General features: G+C 44.3%; 4 protein-coding genes across 4 annotated transcripts; 1 reads left to right on the top strand and 3 right to left on the bottom strand.

Moving 5' to 3' along the window:
• Positions 1-206: 206 nt before the first annotated feature.
• On the top strand, positions 207-3,611 carry LOC105697122 (ADP-ribosylation factor-like protein 16). The gene is made up of 2 exons (XM_012420164.1): positions 207-1,433; positions 3,270-3,611. The coding sequence occupies exons 1-2, from the start codon at positions 1,218-1,220 to the stop codon at positions 3,582-3,584; spliced, it is 531 nt and encodes a 176-aa protein (XP_012275587.1). The 5' UTR covers positions 207-1,217; the 3' UTR covers positions 3,585-3,611.
• A 221-nt stretch (positions 3,612-3,832) lies between these two features.
• LOC105697121 (DNA damage-binding protein 1) lies at positions 3,833-7,915 on the bottom strand. The gene is made up of 5 exons (XM_012420163.2): positions 7,777-7,915; positions 7,538-7,686; positions 4,648-7,370; positions 4,135-4,531; positions 3,833-3,971 (listed from the first exon to the last, which is right to left on the bottom strand). Exons 1-5 carry the CDS (start codon positions 7,835-7,837, stop codon positions 3,891-3,893), a joined length of 3,411 nt encoding a protein of 1,136 aa, XP_012275586.1. The 5' UTR covers positions 7,838-7,915; the 3' UTR covers positions 3,833-3,890.
• A 5,755-nt stretch (positions 7,916-13,670) lies between these two features.
• Positions 13,671-17,150, bottom strand: LOC105697092. Its single transcript, XM_012420107.2, has one exon. The coding sequence runs from the start codon at positions 17,123-17,125 to the stop codon at positions 16,046-16,048; it is 1,080 nt and encodes a 359-aa protein (XP_012275530.2). The 5' UTR covers positions 17,126-17,150; the 3' UTR covers positions 13,671-16,045.
• A 283-nt stretch (positions 17,151-17,433) lies between these two features.
• Positions 17,434-19,712, bottom strand: LOC105697130 (protein ABHD17B). The gene is made up of 3 exons (XM_012420179.2): positions 18,805-19,712; positions 17,934-18,066; positions 17,434-17,563 (listed from the first exon to the last, which is right to left on the bottom strand). The coding sequence occupies exons 1-3, from the start codon at positions 19,446-19,448 to the stop codon at positions 17,480-17,482; spliced, it is 861 nt and encodes a 286-aa protein (XP_012275602.1). The 5' UTR covers positions 19,449-19,712; the 3' UTR covers positions 17,434-17,479.
• Positions 19,713-20,025: the final 313 nt, after the last annotated feature.

The following is a 20,025-nucleotide window of genomic DNA, read 5'->3' on the forward strand; positions in this document are numbered from 1 at the left end:
CAAGAACGTCGGCACCACCAACGAATTGTAAAAAATATGTATGTATATTCTTTCTTTCTTCTTTCCTTTCCTGTCTTTTCTTTTTTTTTAATCCTTTCCTTTTTCTCTTTCCTTTCTTAACACAGGGCAACTAGTGTCATATACTCGTGCCGTTGAAAGCATCGGCGAGTAACAACGCGCTTTTTATAAATACAATCAGGGAAGAGAGAGAGAGAGCGATGACTCGGGATATCACTCCTTGTCACACGAGAATCTAGGAACGCTTTCCGTCATCTCTGCCGAATGTGAGAATAATGTTGGATCGTTTTGGAGAGAACTGGACATATCGAGGAGGTAACAAAGGATTTCCGATACACCATTTGCACGAATACCCACATCATTGTTCGACACATTAACTCTTTCGCTTAACGCCTGTCGACGTTTTCGAATCTCCTTTTTCCGAGTTCCCACTTTGGTTCGTTCACGCTTTTATCCCTTTCGCTCGGAAAAGTGCATAACTCGAGGCGCAGTTTAATAATCTACGGTATATAACTCATAATAATCGTAACAATTGGAAGATAGCCACCCAGTTAGGTACCTATCTTTCTCAAATTCAGTATTTTGCAAAAAAAAAAAAGAAAAGAAAAGAACCGTGAATATCATCCGCGAAACGTTGAATTCTCGCATTTTCGACCATCCTTTAATATTTCTATACAATTTATATGTAATAGTTAAAAAAAAAAGAAAAAACAAAGCATAGCCAACTAGAAAGACTTTTTCGAAATTTACTTCGCAATTGAATTTGTTAAAAAAAAAAAGAAAAGCCATGAATTTCCTTCATGAACTTTCTACGCGCCACTGTACAAACCGGGACTTCTGTAACTCTGTACAAGTAGCTGTATACGATAACGCGATAACACGTTTCAGCGCAACGAAAGGGTTAAGAGCGAGGAATCTTCCACAAATAAAGGACTTCAAGCCGAAGGTACCATCGATTTCCGTGGCCGTGGAGACGCCTAAGTGTTTGAATTCAGAGAGTCAGTCATGGCGACGAGCCAGTGGAGCAATAACAATTAGACAACGTAACCAGGGATAAAAAGGTAGAAGAAAGGTGAAATAAATAAAAGGAGGACGCGTCTTTGGTGGCGATCGGTACGCGAGTTGGCCGCGAAGAGCCGTAGGATACTCGAGAAAGGGAAGAAAAAAAAGATAAAGAAAAGAAAAGGGGGGCATTCGTCATGTGCCTCTGCCTAGGGCCTGCCAAGTCGGGAAAGACGTTGCTGATGAAGAGGCTGCACGGCGACGAAATCGACGAGACCACCAACACGGTGGCGACGAACGGCACGAATTTATTCGCGATCAAACACGAGGACGAGACCGGGAGAGGTCGCGAGATTATCGTCAGAGAACTCGGAGGGAGCATGGCCCCGATCTGGAAGCACTACTTCGACGGGGTACGCCAGAGGAAGCTTGATAACTAACTCCCAGACAACGTAGGGAAGCACCGCGGGCAGAGCGACCGGGCGGTACCTCGGTCTTAGCGCTGAAAAACGATTTCTAACGATTAAGACTAGGGACGAGATATACGTCCTGAAACGCTAAAATATGTATTTAAGCCGATTAAAGGGATGTGAAAGTGGTGTCTCAAATCGTTTCATACTTTAATACGTGAATATGGAGACCCTGAGGTAGGTCCTGAAGCTCGCGAGATTTCATTTTTTATTAACTATTTTTAAAATACCTATAAAGAAGTTTGAAAAGAATTGAAATTTCAGGAGTTTCAGGACCTTCCTTATAGTCTCCCTATTCAGGTTGTAAAGTTTCAAACTATTCGGTAAAACGAGTTGGGAGAAAAGTTTTATAAACAAAACCTCTTCGATGTCACTTTCATATCGCCTTAAGGGGATGTGAAATTGGCATCCGACAGCACAATCGTTTATAAAACTTTTCATAGAACTGTGTGTCTCAAATCGTTTCATACTTTAAAACGTGAATATGGAGACCCTAAGGTAGGTCCTGAAACTCACGAGATTTCATTTTTGTATAAACTATTTTTAAAATATCTATAAAGAAATTTGAAAAGAATTGAAATTTCATGAGTCTCAGGACCTTCCTTATAGTCTCCCTATTCAGGTTGTAAAGTTTCAAACTATTCGGTAAACCGAGTTGGGAGAAAAAAGTTTTATAAACAAAACCTCTTCGACGGCACTTTCACATCACCTTAAAGATTCGTTAACGTCTCCCGCGGCTAAAACACGTACTTTAGCCGTTTATCACAGACGAAAGACCTCTCTTCTAGGACTAAAAGAACACAGTTTAGCCATTTATTAAAGACAAAAGACACCTTCCAACGCTAAAGTACGTAGCCGGACAAAGGACGTCTTCTGTCGCGAAAAATACGCGTTTCAACTATTTACAAAGCTAGAGATAATAGACGTCTTTAGCGCTAAAATTGAGGTACTTCGTAGATACCCGATACCTAAGAGGTCCTTCCGCGACCGACGTCGCTTCCCTCCCTCCCGATCCTCTACGCATTAAAATGCCCCCGGGATCTCGAAAAGCCTTTTAATAACAATCATCGGATACTTCTCCAGTGTCAAGCCTCACAATCTGGTACACAATCCGCGCCCAAGTAACTAGGGTGACAACAATTACGGTACAAACTCGGTACCGGTACCTCCCGCTGAGCGGCGTGCAAGGACGACGCGGTCGCGAGATTTAATTAATAATTAATAGTTAATAATTGATAGCCTCGCGCGGTTCCTGCACGCGTCGTCTCGCGGGTCAGGACACATTATACGCGATCGTTAGAAAATAGGGGAATTTACGGGAACGCGGTAAAGAGTCCTTGGTCTCGATTTCCTAAGGTACTTCCGCGACCTTAAGACGTGGCTCCTCTCTCGCCGAGGGCCCTCGCGATCTGGCGATGTCGAAGAGCGAGATTTCTTTTTTCTTTTGATTCTCTGACAAAGACGGCTTCCACATTGGCGATTTTCAGCGACGCGATCGACCGGAGTCGTGTGTCGCACAGGGGCGCGTCAACGCACCGCGATTGGAGAGCTAACTAACGATTCCTGAATCCGAGGTTAACTAATCCTAGTTAAGAAACATCGCGCCAATCACGGTTTCCTGCATTCCGGCCTCCTAATTAATGTTCAACGCGTGATCTCAATTTCTGGCTAGCCCGATTCTTCACCGAGATTCTATCCTAAATTCTCTTATCACCTTGAATACCATATCGCCAAGGCGAAAGCCGTCTTATAATCGATGGTTCGACTTCCACCCGTCAGGTACGCGAGATAATCTACGTGGTGGACGCCAGCAACCTCTGCCAAATAAGCGCGGCCGGAGTGCTGCTCTACTCGCTGCTGGTGGAGCCCTTGCTGGGCGCCGCCAGGATAGCCCTGGTGCTCTCGAAGATGGACCTCTCCTACCGGCAGATGCGAAACGAGGCCCTGCTGATGCTGCACTTCGCCCGGCTCCAGCGGGAGATCGAGCAGAGCATCACCGTCCTCGAGGTGAGCGGCATGACCGGCCAGGGCGTCGAGAAGCTGCGCGAGTGGCTCTTCGCCTCGTCGAGGCCTCCTCGACCGCTGAAGAGCTGAACGAGAGCTGGACCAACGCCTGCTGCTCTCGCGTTTTTCCGTAACGAGTCGACGAATGGTCGTAGCAAGCGGAGTCGCAGCAAACGCAGCCGCGGGGAGATCTGGGCGGGAACGCATCCTCTTCGGGGAAGCGGACCACCGGCTCAGGGTCGACGTATTGGATCCTCGGTCGCGCGGAAAGCCGGCTCTCGGCGCTCCCTTTTCTCCTAGTTTCGCTTTCCCGAAGAACGCCAGCGACTTTCCCATGGGACGTGACCGGTCGCTGACTTGTCGAGGAGGTGCATGCACCCTGGTGCACCCAGGCGCTCAGTGCATCCTCGTCAGGTCCTCCACGATCTTCACTATGTCGTCCACCGTGGCCTGCACCATGCTGTTACCGTCGCATACCTAGAAATCACAAGAAACTCAGACTTTCTTTGTAAACCATTGGCAGAGACCGGTAGTCGAATAAAATACCAGAAACTGGACATGCTTATCGCGATTAGTTCCATTCACATTATATATTATTTTTCTTTGTCTCAATATTAATATTCAATGATACGTCGCTTACCATGAGCCCCTGCACGACCTCGGCCATTTTCTCGTGGCTCAGGTCGAGGAAGCTCTCTATCAGGTCGCCGTCGATGAAGCCGGCGCACTGCTCGATCTTCAAGTCCGTGTTGAAACTTCGCCAGAAGTTGTGCTCTATCTTGCCCACGCTCTTTATCACCGAGGTGAGCCTGTCCTCGAGGTTCCGCAGGAACTCGTAGAAGCCTGCCGGGATCTGCGTGACGAGGCCGATAGCCCCGCTGACGGTGCCGAATAGCACGTAGTCCTGGGTCGGCGTGCTGGATTCGCCGAGATGCTGCATCACCAGGGAACCGTGCCTGAACACGTTCACCATGTCCCCCAGGTGGAACTGGCCGACTTCCTGCATCTGCTGCCTCTCGTCCTCCGAGGCTGCAGCGCTGTCGATTGAATGGTATCATAATTATCATTAATTATCCGGACACTATCTATTTAAATACATCCGTCGACTCGATTATGTCCTGACTATATGAAACGTAATTCACTAGACACCAACCTGTCCTTCTGGCAGACGAAGAGATTGAAGCAATTCTCAGCCCCCAGGAACGTATCGTCATCTAGTATCTCGATGGCTGTCATCCAGTTAGGGTTATAATCTCTGGCGATCTCTTCGAAGCTCCCCTCCATGGTTTTATACTGGAGCAGAGTCAGAGATCTCATGAGGTCGCCCACCAGCACGAAGTCTCCTTTGGTCTTCAGGAACAGCGCAATGATATTATTGAAATGACTGCACTCCAGCCTGAGTTCCTTCTCCGCGGTCCACTCGAACAACCTCACTGTACTGTTGATACTGGCCAGAAGCTTTCCGTTGAACTCAACCATCGAACAGCAAGCTCCCTTAATTTCCTTCTCCGCCACCTGAATGAGCTTTCCATCGTTCCAATGGTACATTATGATCCTCCCCATTTTTGGCACCGACTCGTCTGGACTGACCAGAGCCGTACCAACGATGTAATACGACGTGGGATCCTCTCCTAGTTTTGTCGAAATCAGAGACATCGCATACTCCGTGGGCATTAACGTATTGGCGTGGAGCACCTCGAAGGTGTGTTGATCGATGATTAAGAGGTTATGTACCTCCACCTCCTGGCCAATGTCACTGGCCGTGTGTCCTGGCTTATTGTGCAAGGCGATGTAACTGCTATTAGACGTTGAGGCAGCTTGCGTAGAAGCCGATGGCCTCACAATACTAATTCCACTAGTCTCCTGCATATCGACTCGCATTGTGATCACTCCGAAGGTCTGCGAAGTCTCCTGATAAGCGATTCTCCTGGGCGACTCCCCTAAAGGAACGGTGCGAATGTGCAGCTTCTGAATCTCATCGATGGTGCCAATAGTGACGGTGCTATCCGTTGCAAGAGCAAGACTGTCAGGATAGGACTCGGCATTCAAGGAGCACATGTGATTCACTTCTTTCAGGTTGACGTTGCTGAAGACTAACTTGTGGTTCGAAGAATAAATTACGGTGGGCCTGTCAGAGCATGCAAACACATTTGTGGTGGAAAGCGACCTGAAGGTCTTCAACACGGTCGGTTGGGTCCCCAGGGTAACCTTCTTCTTGTCCGACAAAATGCCGTTCTGTTTGTGAAGAATGAAGTAATACATGCTTCCATCTCCGAGAGCGCAGAGAAGGTACGTGTTACCTTCGAAGCACGTCATGAGTATTGATCGAGGAATGATCTCTCCACCGAGCAGTTCCTTATTGATTTCCTGTAATCCAGGCAGAGTCAACACACGAACGGAGATGTCGGTCCACAATCCAACCGCGGCGAGACGAGCATCACCAGAGCCTTCCAGCGATGAAATATCCAAACAAGCCACTTCGTGTTGCAGAGTAGTGCGTCCTTTGGGCACGATTTGCCCACTGCACACTTCCATGTAAAAGAGATCATTCCCTGTTGCGCAGAGAATCTGCAAGCTGTTGCAAGCCACCACGCTGATGGTTCTCTTGTTCTCTGGAGTCCACTCCGAGACGATGGTCTTCGTTTCGAAAGATATTAACCTTGCCGACGAGGGTGTTATCTGAATAAAGAGATCGTCGCTGATGTTCCCTGTGTGAAAAGTCTGCTCATCAGCAACGAACCCTGGTATGTCCGTCTCTTCTACTTCCTCCCCATTCAGAGTCAATATTCTCGTTTGTCCAACAAACGACAATACAAGAGTGTTATCAAAATTTCCTCCGCCAACTCTCAACGCCCACATTCCTTTGATTCCAGGCAGGTCGATGCTAGCATGCTCTTGAATTCCGATGCCGTTCCTTATGATCCGTAAAGAACCCTCCTTGAATGCTCCCGAACACGTAACGATCTGTCCTTGTCCTTGTCTCTCTAGATCGACAACAACCATGTCGATAATAGGAGCCAAATTCGTGAAGGTCTCCATTGGCACACAGTAAGAGCCATTTTCATCGGCATTGGTGATCAGTTTAATCAATTGAGAATCTCCCAGGCGACTGCCGATGAAGATGACTCCGTTATCCAAATAAGTAATACATTCCGGAATGCTGACTTCCCCGAGTAGCTCGACTTTCAAGTCTTTCACCACCATCGTGTCATCCGGTCTCTTTTCTTGCTCCAGGAACAACATGAAAAGGTGCCCTGCCATATCTCCCAGCAAATATCGAAGACCCTGATTATCGACTTTGGCGTAACAAGTGATGGTGCTCTGTTTTATGATCGGAGGGACAACGGCGACATAAGTGGTGCCATCGTGATACAAAATGCTTTCTTGTCCAATTATAATCGCCCCACAAATTGGGGAAGGGACAGGAATCACCATCATAGCTTCTCTCTCGACGTTGTCTTGCCTCCATGGTATCTTCACAAACTCTTTATCCCTCAGTGAGATCTCATGAGTCTTCACATGTCTTCCATGAATGTCTTGATGAATCAGGATCAGCGTCGGATTGGCACACCCGTGAAGGAAGTTCACATCCTGCACCAGTAACTCATCCATCCGTATGGAAGAAGCTTTCAACTCCGGATTATCTTTATCCAGTGGGATAATTTTAAAGAGACCATCGTACAGCCTCAGACCGATGACCCGAGCCTTAGGGTCGATCACCGCCTTGATTCCAGTTTCCGAGGGTTTCCCGATGCGATCGGCAACATTTCCGTGAGCCTTTGTGATAATTTCAATGTCTTCTCCTTCTCCGATGCACTCCAGGATCATCGCATTGTAGCGTGTGGTCAGGAGAAACAGGAGGTCTTTCTTTTCGTGCTGCAAAATAAACAAAATGTGATAGATTACTCATACGATGCGTAACATAGGATCCAAAGAGGCACTTGGACGTCGGCAGAGGATCTCTCGCAGGTTGTTTACTTCATCGCAGCGATATCGCTGCAATTAGCGCAGGGAAAGAAAAATGGATTCCGTGGTAACCTTACCGGCGGTCGGAAGAACTTGACGACGGTGATCTTTCCATAAATGCCAACCTCTTTCAAAGGTCGCAGTCCTTCCGGGGTTACGAGATAAATCTCCAGCCGCCTGTTCTTCGCGAGAATCAAATTCAAATCGGTAGGAGATGTGAAATTACCTTGACGGGGACAGAGAAGCGTGTTCATTAACGTTAACCATTTTGGCCTGTTTGGACGCGCTATCAAAGTATAGAAATTAATTCCCTTACCGGTCACGCAAGCATTTACTGCGGTGGGCTTGTGAGCAGTCACCACATAATGGTACGCCATTATTTATACAATATTCGGGCACCAGCTTCGTTAAAAAAAACCGATCACGATCGATGATTCTTTCCTCCTTCTACGCCACTCGAAATCTCCAACCTCCAATATATACCAGAGATGAATTGGGAGATTGCTCACGAGTAAATCTCGGGATCGCGTTCTGAGCTGCCCTCTGTGGAGAATGCGGACAGCTCACGCACTTGCCCCCCAATGGCGGCGCAACTCAGAGATAATTGGGAGCACCATGGACGAGATGGATCGATCATATAAACAGAGATGAGTTGGGAGATTGCTCACGGGCAGGGTCCCATTCAGTACGTGCCTTTTTACTAATTCACTCTCAATATGATGATTATAATTTAAATTATTGCAATTTCACATTAATTAATAAAATCATAGTATGGATAATGAAACTAACAATAAAAAGCCCAAGAATAAAAAATTACATAACCGTAATGCATTCTATTCGATTGCTGTGAACTGTAAAACTAGCACTTTCCATCTAGGTCTTATGTCTTTCATAGGGAACATTCATTTTTTCTATTAATTTCCGTAGCTTATAAAAATCATATATAAAGCATAACTAATACTCTCGAGCATACGCGTTGCAATTTTGCCTGTATAATTTGCGGAAAAAATAAAAAAGGTTAGTGAATGGTAAGGTCGAAGAGGGCGCCACGGGTGTCCTTCCCTTACCTTCAAATGTGACCGGTATCGGTAAGCGTAGGTAAGCTACCACCGTCAACTGCCACATGGTATTACCATCACGAGTGCGTGAGCCGCCAGCGGCGACTGTTAGATGGCACCGCCATCGCGAATGCGAGGCCCCCACCAGAAAAGAATTGCGCCACCACAGAGGGGGGAACAGGTGGCAAGCACGTTAGCTACCCGCACCGACTACCAGGGGGCAGCACAGGAGTGATCGCGCGACCCTGCTCGTGAGCAATCTCCCAACTCATCCCTGTGCACCAATAACACTGTGCTGCGTTTTCATGACAGTACAAGATGTAATCCAGCGACGGTAATACAATATCGACTTATAATGTGCTTAAACGTGTAATTTACATTGCAATTATACATAGTGAATGTTCCACAGGATCAGCGAATTGTTCCATCATGTTTCTTATATTTGTGTGTTTTTTTTCTTCTCTCTTTCCCGCGCACGCATGGAGTGCAGTGGAGGTACAAAAATTCTACGCATCCTTTCTTCGGATCCTACCAGAGTTCGTGCCCGTTACTCTTGTTCCGCCCCCTTACTTAAACCGACTACACCCGTGACGATAAATCGGTGTAAACCGATCTGTACAGATTTAACTAACGCGTGGATTTCGTAGAACAAGATTAAACCGCACCGACTACAGATCGTTGCTATAAATTTGTACAAACCGATCTGTACAGTTTTAGCCGACGGTGTAAACGCAATAAAACTCGATTTAACAGCCAGGAAATATGAATCGTTACTAATAATCTGTACATATTTAACGCTACGAAAGAATTCGATTTAACTGCGTAGATCACAAAACGCTGACTTATCGTTACACGTGTAATCGCCTTTAGAACAAAAAATAAAAGATAAAAAAAAATCCCAACAAAGAACTCTGTACGGCAGCAATGAAATACTCGAGAAAGTGTCAGCGGCACTCTCGCTCCTTCTCTCATTTGACCCCTTTCCTTTTTGGTAATACGGTACATGGTTGTATATCGGAACTTTTAAGGAGCAGGATTCTCTTGAGACAAGAAGCATCGCGATTCCAAGTCCCCGTTTGCACAGAAACGGACATTAGTTTTCCGTTTACACCCTGGCAGAAAAGTATCCATAAGGAAGGCATTAACGTCCGCCGCTGTACAGTGAAGGACACGAATGCCTTCCTTGCATACTAGAAATGCGAATGCATAATGAAAAGACCGTTCACATCTCCCACTGTACACTGTTAAACATATCCTTCTTACAAGTACTCTCCCCCAGCGTGTAATAGAAAGCATTTATGTCCACCACTGTACACCGGGAGACATGAATGCCTTCACTGCGATGTGTAATAAAGTAACATATCAATTTCCGTCACTGTACCCGCGCGCTACCAAAGAAATACTAAGTTAATTCAAAGAATGATTTAATCATTCGACTGAAATAAACCGGAATAAATCGGGCGCGACGTATCTTCGGAATTATGGCAATTCATTCGAGTTCATTGTCGAGTCGGATAATTATTTCCTTTAATGAATTAAATCGCTTCCTTTGGTTCGACGTATCCCTGTTCTTCTCCCCCGAGTGAACGCGAAACTTCGAGTCTTAAGATGTCCCCCCTGGCCTTCGTTATTTCCATTTCTCCGCCGTTTATACAGTAGATCACATTATCGTACCCTCTCTCTCGAGTCGGCGACAATAAGTACACGTTAAATAGGACTAAAGGGAAAACGGCCGCGCCTCTCGTTCCTCCCTCCATTTTTCTTCCTCTTCTTCTTTCAGTAATCACTATCATATATCTGGCCCTCCTTACAAGTTAGGTGTATAACATTATGCTATGTGTATGTACACTGTACTACATATCGGCGCGTTTACGATTACTTCCGAGTTTTATTGAGCCTCTTTTCCTTCTTGCCGGTGTTAAAGAACATCTCTCGACGAGGACAATGTGTAAGAGATGCAGAAAAAAAGAAAAGAAAAATGCAGAAAAATTACATTAGCACTATTAACACAGTTTTCCTTGCCGGTAAAATTTCCCCCTTACTTTAGTTTATTACTTATAATTGCGCTGACGGTAAAAGTGACATTGTAACGAAAGTACAATGGCGGACATGAATGCCTCCCCTGCAGATACGGCATCCCCTGTGTAGGATGGGAGGGCATTGATGTTTCCCAGTGTACAATGGCGGACATGAATGCCTCCCCTGCAGATACGGCATCGCCTGTGCAGGATGAGACGGCATTGATGTCTCCCAGTGTACGAGTAACTATAGCTTTAATTGTGTCCCAGGTAATTAATTCTTCTCCATAAGAATTCCACAAAGGGTGAGAAACGTTCACACTAAAAATACGTCCTTTTCTATTTCCTTTATCCAAAGGGCCATCGAAGGAACACCTCCACAATGTCCTCGTCGGTCCGAAACCATTTTCCATTTCTTTCCTTTTTCTTTTTATCTCCCCCGAACACACCTAAAGGAATAGCAAGTGCGACATTCCAACGGAATTACAAACGTTCATTTACCATTGCCCAGGGGCAGTGTTTTACAGTGTAATCAACGCAGCTAAAGAGCCAATGGAATGAGGATTCAATCAGTGCCTAAATATATCACCTATACGTTACAACTCTAATTTTAACGACACTATCCTCTGTTAAATGCACTCTGAAAACATCCCGCACACGCCCGAAATATCGCGTGCACCATAATACCATAAATGCATCCTCGCAGTATTTTGCTCCATGGAACGGAACAACCGCGTTAGGTTTTGCACTAATTACCCTAGGCTTACTTAATTATAACAATCGGTACCAGGGATTCAGCCCTTTCGTTAATTTTCTTCTCTCTTTTCGTCTTCCCTTGGAATAAAGTTAATCGACGAACGCATGCCTTGCCACGTTTATAAGGAGAAAAGAAAAAGAAAAACGATTTCCGCCACAAAAAAGAAAATGGCCGCCCGAGTCGAGGCACTCCTCTCCGTGAATTCCCTCAAAAAGTGACTTTACATTAAACAACAATTTTTTTTCTCCTTAATCACACAGGTATACGCCGGAAGAATTTTCGTTTTTTCTCAAATTTTCTAACAACTCGAGCAACCATTCCCGTAGGTGCAATTCATTCCGCAATGTCGTAATATATCTAAGGGTGTTCGTTTAAATATCGATTGTTACAGTGCACCTCGACGCGATCGAACTTCGCGCTTCCTTATACGAATAATAATACACAGTTGCATCGAGAATGCCATTAGGGACTAATTGTACACGCTAATTACCGAATTCAAACGTGACCGTCTGCAGGTTTAAACGATAAGAGTCACGTTTAACAATAGGCGAAATTAATAAATCCGAGGACCTTACTTAAATCGTAAAGTCTTCTACGTATATCTCGGCGCTATTTAACACGAGATAAATTAAATCTACCGAATCGAATGGGTCGATAACAACGAAGAGCACAGTCGAGATTGAGAGAGACTTCTACGAGGATGTAGATAAAAGAAGAAAGAAAGAAAAAAACGTTTAAACGTTAGGACGCACGCCAAAAATGCGTACATCGAGCACGCAGCAAATCCTTCCTTTAACTAGGATAAAAGAATTTTTCGGAGAAGTTTTTCTTCACCGAACTGAACGGAAATTAATCTATACGTAGTGATACATTAAGATTTGTCATACACCTTAATGGTAACTATATTATAAATTTTGCCACATTGAAGCATTTACTGGATGCTTTCTATACGCCTCTCTGGTCTGCGACATATTTCCCACATTAAATGCTCCACATCGATATACAAATTTCAAACAGGACCTCTAGTTTAAATTACTTAATTATCGACTAATAAAGAGGGCTTATCTCGACCGACGAAAGAAATACAGAGACAAGATTCTAGACAGCTAAGAGGCGAACAAGAGTCTTCAGGGATCCTCTAAAACGTACACTGAGAAAATGAGAATTCAATTAACCCGAGAAATTAGCTTTTCGACCAGCTCCAAAAAAGGAAAAAATATTTTGCCAATTCGAAAGATTAATTCTTTGAGCCAGATAATTATTCCTTGAATTAACGAGACATTTCTTCGGGAACCGTTCAAAGAAATATTTCTTCGATTCTATCTTCCTCCTTTTCTCAGTATAGGTGCGTTACCGGCGATTAATCGTAATTAGCGAGCAATCGTAACAATTAAATTGAGGGACCTCGCGGTACAATCGATAAGAGATTCTGCGACCGTTCTTATCGGGCATTCCCCGGGACGCAGCTTGGAAAAGCAAACTCGTATAAATTAAACATCGCATTACGTAAAAGCCTTGACAAAGTCCGGTGCAAAGTCGCCTATTGATATGGTAAGCCTGACATAAAATGATAAACATTAATAAGGGACATTTACCTCGGGCTTAAGATTGCACCTGTTACACCGAGGAAAACAAAATGTCATTCAACCAAGGAAATATTTCTTCGAACGGTACCGAAGAGAAACATATTGTTAATTCAATGAACAATTGATACTCGAATGACCTGGAATAAATTGCCTGTCAAATTTCTCCGGAATTATTATAATTTATTTTCAGTTCAATTGTTCCTTGCATTAGGGAAATATTTCTTCGGTTAAATGAATACTTTTTCTTCTCAGTTTAGGTACATCGGTACGCGTTTTATCGAGATAAGTCATTGCACTTTGTATCACTTAGCATACACCGAGCCCGACAGAAAGTACACCTGTACTCGCACCTGCAGTAATTGCGATTAATTGAAATTCGCAGACGTACGAAGCGCCTCTCCTTGCACGCATGAAATAAGAAAGAGAGAGAGAGAGAGAGAGAGCGAATTATCGCCTCGATATTAAGAAGAGGATCGCAAACAATGATTTCGCCATACAAATGATTCCCTTTCGCAACGCTCGTTAATTAATTCCCCACACTGATAAAAAAGTCGGTGAAAATTTACATACACGTGTACACACCTCATAACCGAAGCTTCGGATAGAAAACCGTAAAATGGAGGAATTACATTATAAAATGCATATTGAATTAAGTTATAAAATGTATATACGCACGTAACACTGTATATTTAACCGCATCAGTGCGTTTTAACTCGAATTAAATGTAACATTACGTTATAATTTCCTTCAATTTAACTTAGATGCCGAATGTGACATTACAGAGACAATGTAATTTAACTGCAATTTGTTCTGGCATGGAAATAATTAATTATTGAATATGTAAATTTACACGGGGATTTTTATCAGCGCAGAAGATACAGACCTTCTCAGACAAAGTTAAAGTTAAGCGAACGCTTGTCAATGAAACAAATTCCCAAGATCGGCGAAGAGACAGAACTTGCGTTAAAAGCAACTACCCCTGGCAGTATTTTAACAAAGCCACGCAAACCAGTTGGGGATTTAATGCCACTTGACATTTCGTACAGGTGAGACATGAAAATTTAAGGTGACATAAAAGTAGTGCCTGAAGGGTCTCATCCATGAAGCTTTCCTCCAAATGTGTACCGAATCGTATGAAACATTACTATGTGAATATGGACGCTCTAAAGAAAGCCCTGACACCCATGAAAATTAATTCCTTGACGTTCATAAATATTTCTTAATTTTTTGTAAAGAAAAGCAACATTTCAAGGGTGTCGAGACCTTCATCAGAGTTTTCACATTCACATGGTAAAGTTTCAAACAATTCCGTGCACCCCATTCGGAGAAAAATTCCATAAGGGATTTTTTCTTTTCATAATTTCATACCGCCGTAAAAAAGTCCAAGCTCGCAAGGACTTCGATTGAGCACACTTAGAGTACCGGCCTCTCGGTATACCGCGGTCCAATTGTTAACATTCCTTACAGGTAAGCTTACACAAGAGCCATTACTTATTACGTAGTCGTAAGTTATATTATCCTGCGGCGACTGAAATGCATTAGAAAAATTGCGTCGGGTCGACAGGAGGGGCGCTGCCTTATAAAACGTTTAAAAGCCAGAGTAAAAAACGATGCTTCGGACTTGAATTTTGTTCCATTGGCTCGGCACCGATACGCCGTGCCTCGCGGTCTACAAAAAACGAAGAAGAAGATGAAGAAGACAACCTTTCCACGTGGATGTGCACTCGTGATATTTACACACTTGCGATATAAAAATACTAACAAGAAACGCACGGTCCAAGTCCTTCGGATAATTCATTTATTTAGAAGTTAACTAATCCATAGTTGAATTTGGCAGTTATATTGTCCCTAACTATTTGCCTCTCTCCTTTTCCTCCTCGTATACAAGATTACTTCCCCTTAGGTTCATGGTTAAAACGCAAGATATTGTTACAACACTCTGCGGCAGCATTTTGCATCCTGACCGAAGCTGCCTGAGCATTGATCGATCACTCCGTTGGAAGATTTCCAGTTAGCTCTATTTGGTGGGTCTTTACGGATCTAATATTAGAATATTAATTAATTAACCGCAGTGACTCTTTGCTAATGACGACACGTACGATCCTTTTTACAAGGGAAAGTTGTTTCGCTATGTCCAGGCATCATGACTGCGTAGAAGAACGTTGCGTCAAAAGTGGACCTCACTACTAATAAGAATGTTCGACCAAGCCTACGCTTAAAAGTGGTATAATACTACGACGATTAAATTTTAAATCATAGACCCTAAATGGAACGCACCCCGGTAGAAGTAAATTGCTCCAAGAGTATCGAAGAGGTCTGATGACATTTGGAACACACGGAGAACATAGCCCCATTTACACAATCTCTTCGAGGTGAACCCAAAGAAAAATACTTCCGTAACACTTCGCTCAAAGGCTTCCAACGATTTAGCATAAGTAGCGTAACAAAATGATAATATTTCAAATTAACGCGACACGTTAGGAATTAATCAACCGTCATAATCGAGGCTTTTGCTTGAGCTTACGATTGTCAGGTAAGTCTCCGAGAAGAAGAGAAGAGGAGAAGAGAAGAGGTGATTCATCGGTATAACTTTGTAAGTCCGGGACAATCAACGAGTCCCAGAACTGTGCACACTGTCGGACATTGCAGACATGTCACCTGACGGACGCACTTATTCTTTGGCACTTTCAATTTAGAAACGCACTTGACGTCGATGCATGGTACTCGGATAACCGAATGCCAACAATCGATATTGTTGTTCGAGTGGGAAGAAAAATGAGAAGGGAGTACTCAACCAGACCGTTGAGTAAAAAGCATGGAAAGCTCCTTTGAGATACGAAGAGGAAACGCGCAGCCACCGTTGCAACAAGCCGATCTCGTTACTCGTAAGTCAATCAATTCCCTCGTTTCATAATAACGCTCAACGTATCCATCGCAACAACGTTCCGCATCTAGATCCGTAGAATCAGTTTCTTTAACTTTACACATATACTCTTTAGTCCGTACAAATACTATAATAAATCTTACAAACGTGGTATGTATAGTCTCACTGGCACTACATCACTCAACGACACCACAGCATCGTAAAAATCTGTGAGTTCCCCCATTGGAATCACGAGGAAGGAAAAAAAGCTCCACTCAGCGGGCTCAATAACTAACTCTAGCATTAGCACTTTGTTTCAAGCGTTGCTTTCTGGGCCTTGTCAGGGAACTCGCACCCCAGTTTGTCTTTGACGTCCATGTAATTCCCCGATGTGTCGGTCACTGAAATCTGTGGACCGACCTCTTCCAAAGACAGGATCTCCGTTCCAGTCGGCGAGTAGCTCAGCGTGGTTGCTTCGCTAGTCGGTGATGTCACGCAACTGTCACCTACGCTTCTGCTGCGTGGAGTCGAGTTGGATTTTTGAATTTGTTGAATGTTCAAAGACAAGCTCGCCTGGATGGTAACCTTCTCTGGTGGCTTCTGAGTCTCTTCAATCTGTACATCTACAGGCAAAGGGCTTCTGGAACTAACGGTCCGTGGTGAATTCTCCAGACTGGTCGACGAGTTATTGGAAAGGATTTTTGAACTTGCGGCTAACCTGCTGGCGCATGGCGAGTATTTCGACAAATTTATTGTAACTTTAGCTGCATCGATGGTCAACGAAGAGCGACTGACCTTTTTAACGGGACTGGAAGCCTTTTTATATTTCAGCGGTTTAACCATAGAATTTTTTCCTTCTTGTACTTTGGACTTTTCGAGCGTTTTCACTGCCTGGCTCTTTGAACTTTTATTCCCCCCCCACAAATACTTCCTCATCGAATCCGCAGTTTTCATTCCATCGATGCTACTAGCATTACTACACTTTTTACTCTTCGTTATACAATGCACGATGGATGCTTTGCTACCGCAGCGTGACTTGCTGCTTTTTGTACAATCGGTCTCGGCCATGGATTCTATCGAATTATAATTAACCCGAGGAAGATTCGCTTTGCAATGCAAGTCCTTGCTCTTGCCATCCTCGAATCTCTTCCCAGAAGTTGTAAAGAACGAAGATTTGACACTGTCCACACACTGCGAGCAATTCTCTACTTGAATTTTTATTATACTAGAGTGTCCAGTTTGTCTGTCGCTTTCCTTTGCAGGCAGAGTCGAGTACTTCTTAGCTGAATCAACGGTCTCAGTTTTCAGGTCGCAACAACTAGCTTCGATTTGCACACTCCTTTTGTTTTCATCTTGCGTTAAAGTGTTGGTGATTATTTTCATCTGCTTGATTTCACTCCGATCCAATGGAACATCCGCGTCTTTTGAGAGCCCTTGAAAGTTTCGCTCCTTATTCTGACAGAGTGCTTCGATCTTCGATTCACTTTGCCCTACAGGCTGGTCTTCGGAGAAGAAGAAAACCTCGTCGCTATAAAGAGGCGACGGCTCTCCGTCACAGGGAAGGATCAAAGTGTCCTCCCCTGCGGAAGGCGACTGCTATAGAAGCTTCTCTGTCGGCGAGCTGGTCGAAATAGAGCTGATCGTATTTGAATTATTTGAAATTGAATATCCCTGACTGCTCCCGTGCAAGTGTCCTCCTCCCTGCCCTCCCTGGTTTTGGGAGAGGCTAAGTCGCCGTCAGTTTACCAACTCCACGCTGACGAATTGCTTTAATCGCTCTAAGTACTGATTGTACAGTTCCACGTCGTTGTGACCAGCACCCTGAAACGTGAGCGAAGTCTCTTTGAATATTTTTTTATATTTCAGCAGTTTATTCTTATGAATTTAACATGTCCAAACTAGACGTAAGGACTCATCACTCAAACATACATACGTAAGTATATGTAAAAGTATTTGTTTTGAAGCTTTACCGAACTTCCTCATAGTCTCAATGGATCGCATATATACTGATTCATTGTTTAACGAAAAAAAAAAATAGATACTTGGTCCTATAGATTACATCAATTTTTTTCACTCCATACTGTTTATCGATACAATCTCTCCATTCTCTTTATTAATTTTATTTGGGTAAGTGACACTAAAATATTCCTGTTGTCCTGGGTTAAATATTGACAAAAGTTTCATGGCATACCTCAACCCATAAAGGTTCCACAGCCCTGGGACATCTCTCGTAGATCGCCAGACCATGGCTGAAATGAATGACTTCGTCTTCAGTCCCATGAATGACCAATACTGGCGATGTCACTTTTGGTACTTTATCTATACTGTAAAAATAAAAGGCAACATTTAACTTGGATGGAACATTACGATGGAACATTTTTTAAATTCTCATCTCATTTCTTTCCCACCTAATACCACAGAGAAATCGAGTGAACCGAGTCCACAATCATGATTTTGTTATAATTGATGCTACCATTACAAGGAAATAAACGTGTTACAAGAAACCACACGGTTCACCAATCAATACCTTAAGTACCTTTGCATTGGTTAAGCCTATTAGAAATCTTGACAGCCCAAAGGCTTCATACAAAGTTCAATAGGTTCTGAGAATGGTTCTAAAATTATTCCCAACCTCTACGCAATTCCCAATGACATACATCTTTAAAGCCAAGCAGAGAAACATTTATGAAATATCCATAAGAATGGTATTCGTATAAATCAGTATACTTGTAGCTTACGTATCTTACTTAGCAAAAATATTCAATTTGAATTCTCAATGTACCAAAAATTTTACAATATTTCTTAAAAATAGTTGATACGTACTTCTCATAGCGAGAAGGGGATTTATGCTACTTTTACAATTACTCGAGGAAAGATAAATGCATCTAGCTAAGTTCTAGTATACCAAAAGCGTTTCAAGTACCGAACGAATATCCAAGCAGCGAAAGAATTGTTAATGCAAATGGTAGATTTTCATTAACCATTTATGTCATTTAAAGACCACGAATAAAAGACATGTATTAACACGACCAATAAAGTACGAATCTACTCTCATGACTTACCTAGGAAAGGCATCGAAGAACCAAGTCCTCTTGGTATTAGGAAAAGCTACTCGCATTCCGGACATAAGAGGCGAGTGTAGCACGACGGCGCCCACCTCGTATCTGGCAGCAAGATCGACGGTAGGAACCGTTCCGATGCTCTGGCCATAAAGAATGATGTTCTCAGGACTGATGCCATAACGTGTCCTCAATGCATGCCATGCAGCATCGATATCGGCATAAAGGTTCTTCTCCGAAGGTTTGCCACCCGACACGCCATAGCCCGAATAGTCGTAGCTGAATATGTTACAGTTAATCCTGGAGCCGAGGCCCAAATAAAAGCTGGACATCTGTCCCAGGTCGACGGCATTTCCATGGGAGAAAAGAATAGTGAATCGGGCGTTCGCCGAGCACCTGACGAACAAACAGGCTATACGGTTGCGTCTGGACGTCATCGCATAGAACCCTTCTACGGACTCCTTCTCTCGCTCCGTGTACTGCCACTCCGCCCTCTCCGAGAGGGAGATCGTAAACTTGGAGCCCTCGTCCTCGACGAAGGTGTAGGTCGGCTCGGGCGGCAGGAAGGCCAGCTTGGCGGCGATCCTGGAAGGACAGGGCGGACAGCAGAACAGGCAGCACAGCTCGCCGAAGCTTAACCCGTTCATCTTCTGGCGGTGCGATCGGACGCTGACGAGGATATCGGGTGTCGCGTTTCCTCCTCGCCGAGCGTACGCATCGGGCGCGACTCGCCCCAAGTCCTCGGACGCGGCCCGACTCGCGACGGTTTACCACTTAATAACTCGCCTGCAGCATCCTCTTCTCGTTACAATCTTGTCGTCCGTGCTCGAGAGTCCCTCACGGTGAATCAGCCGTGACAACTTCCGCGATCATCGCGGTGCTCCCTCGTTATCGTAGTCGCCGTCGCTGTTGTTCTCACCCTCGCCGCTGTGTCCGCATTCGTGACTGCCGTTTACACGCGATCTAACCTGATCCAACCCGATCCAACCTGGTTCGCATGTCGTTTAGCCGTCCGCACTAACCACCAGGGGGCAGCACAGGGCAATCGCGCGACCCTGCCTGTGAGCAATCTCCCAACTTATCTCTGATCTCAACTAGCTGGACCGTCTAGGAAAAACCGACCGATCTGTTTACTGGCGTGCTCGGCGGGCCAACTAATATATATTTAAATCAATATAACCACTATTTAACGTACTTATAATCGTAAGATAGATTACAGAATTG

This window comes from Orussus abietinus, unplaced genomic scaffold, assembly GCF_000612105.2.
Source record: "Orussus abietinus isolate OABI.00-Male unplaced genomic scaffold, Oabi_2.0 scaffold341, whole genome shotgun sequence".
NCBI lineage: Eukaryota > Metazoa > Arthropoda > Insecta > Hymenoptera > Orussidae > Orussus > Orussus abietinus.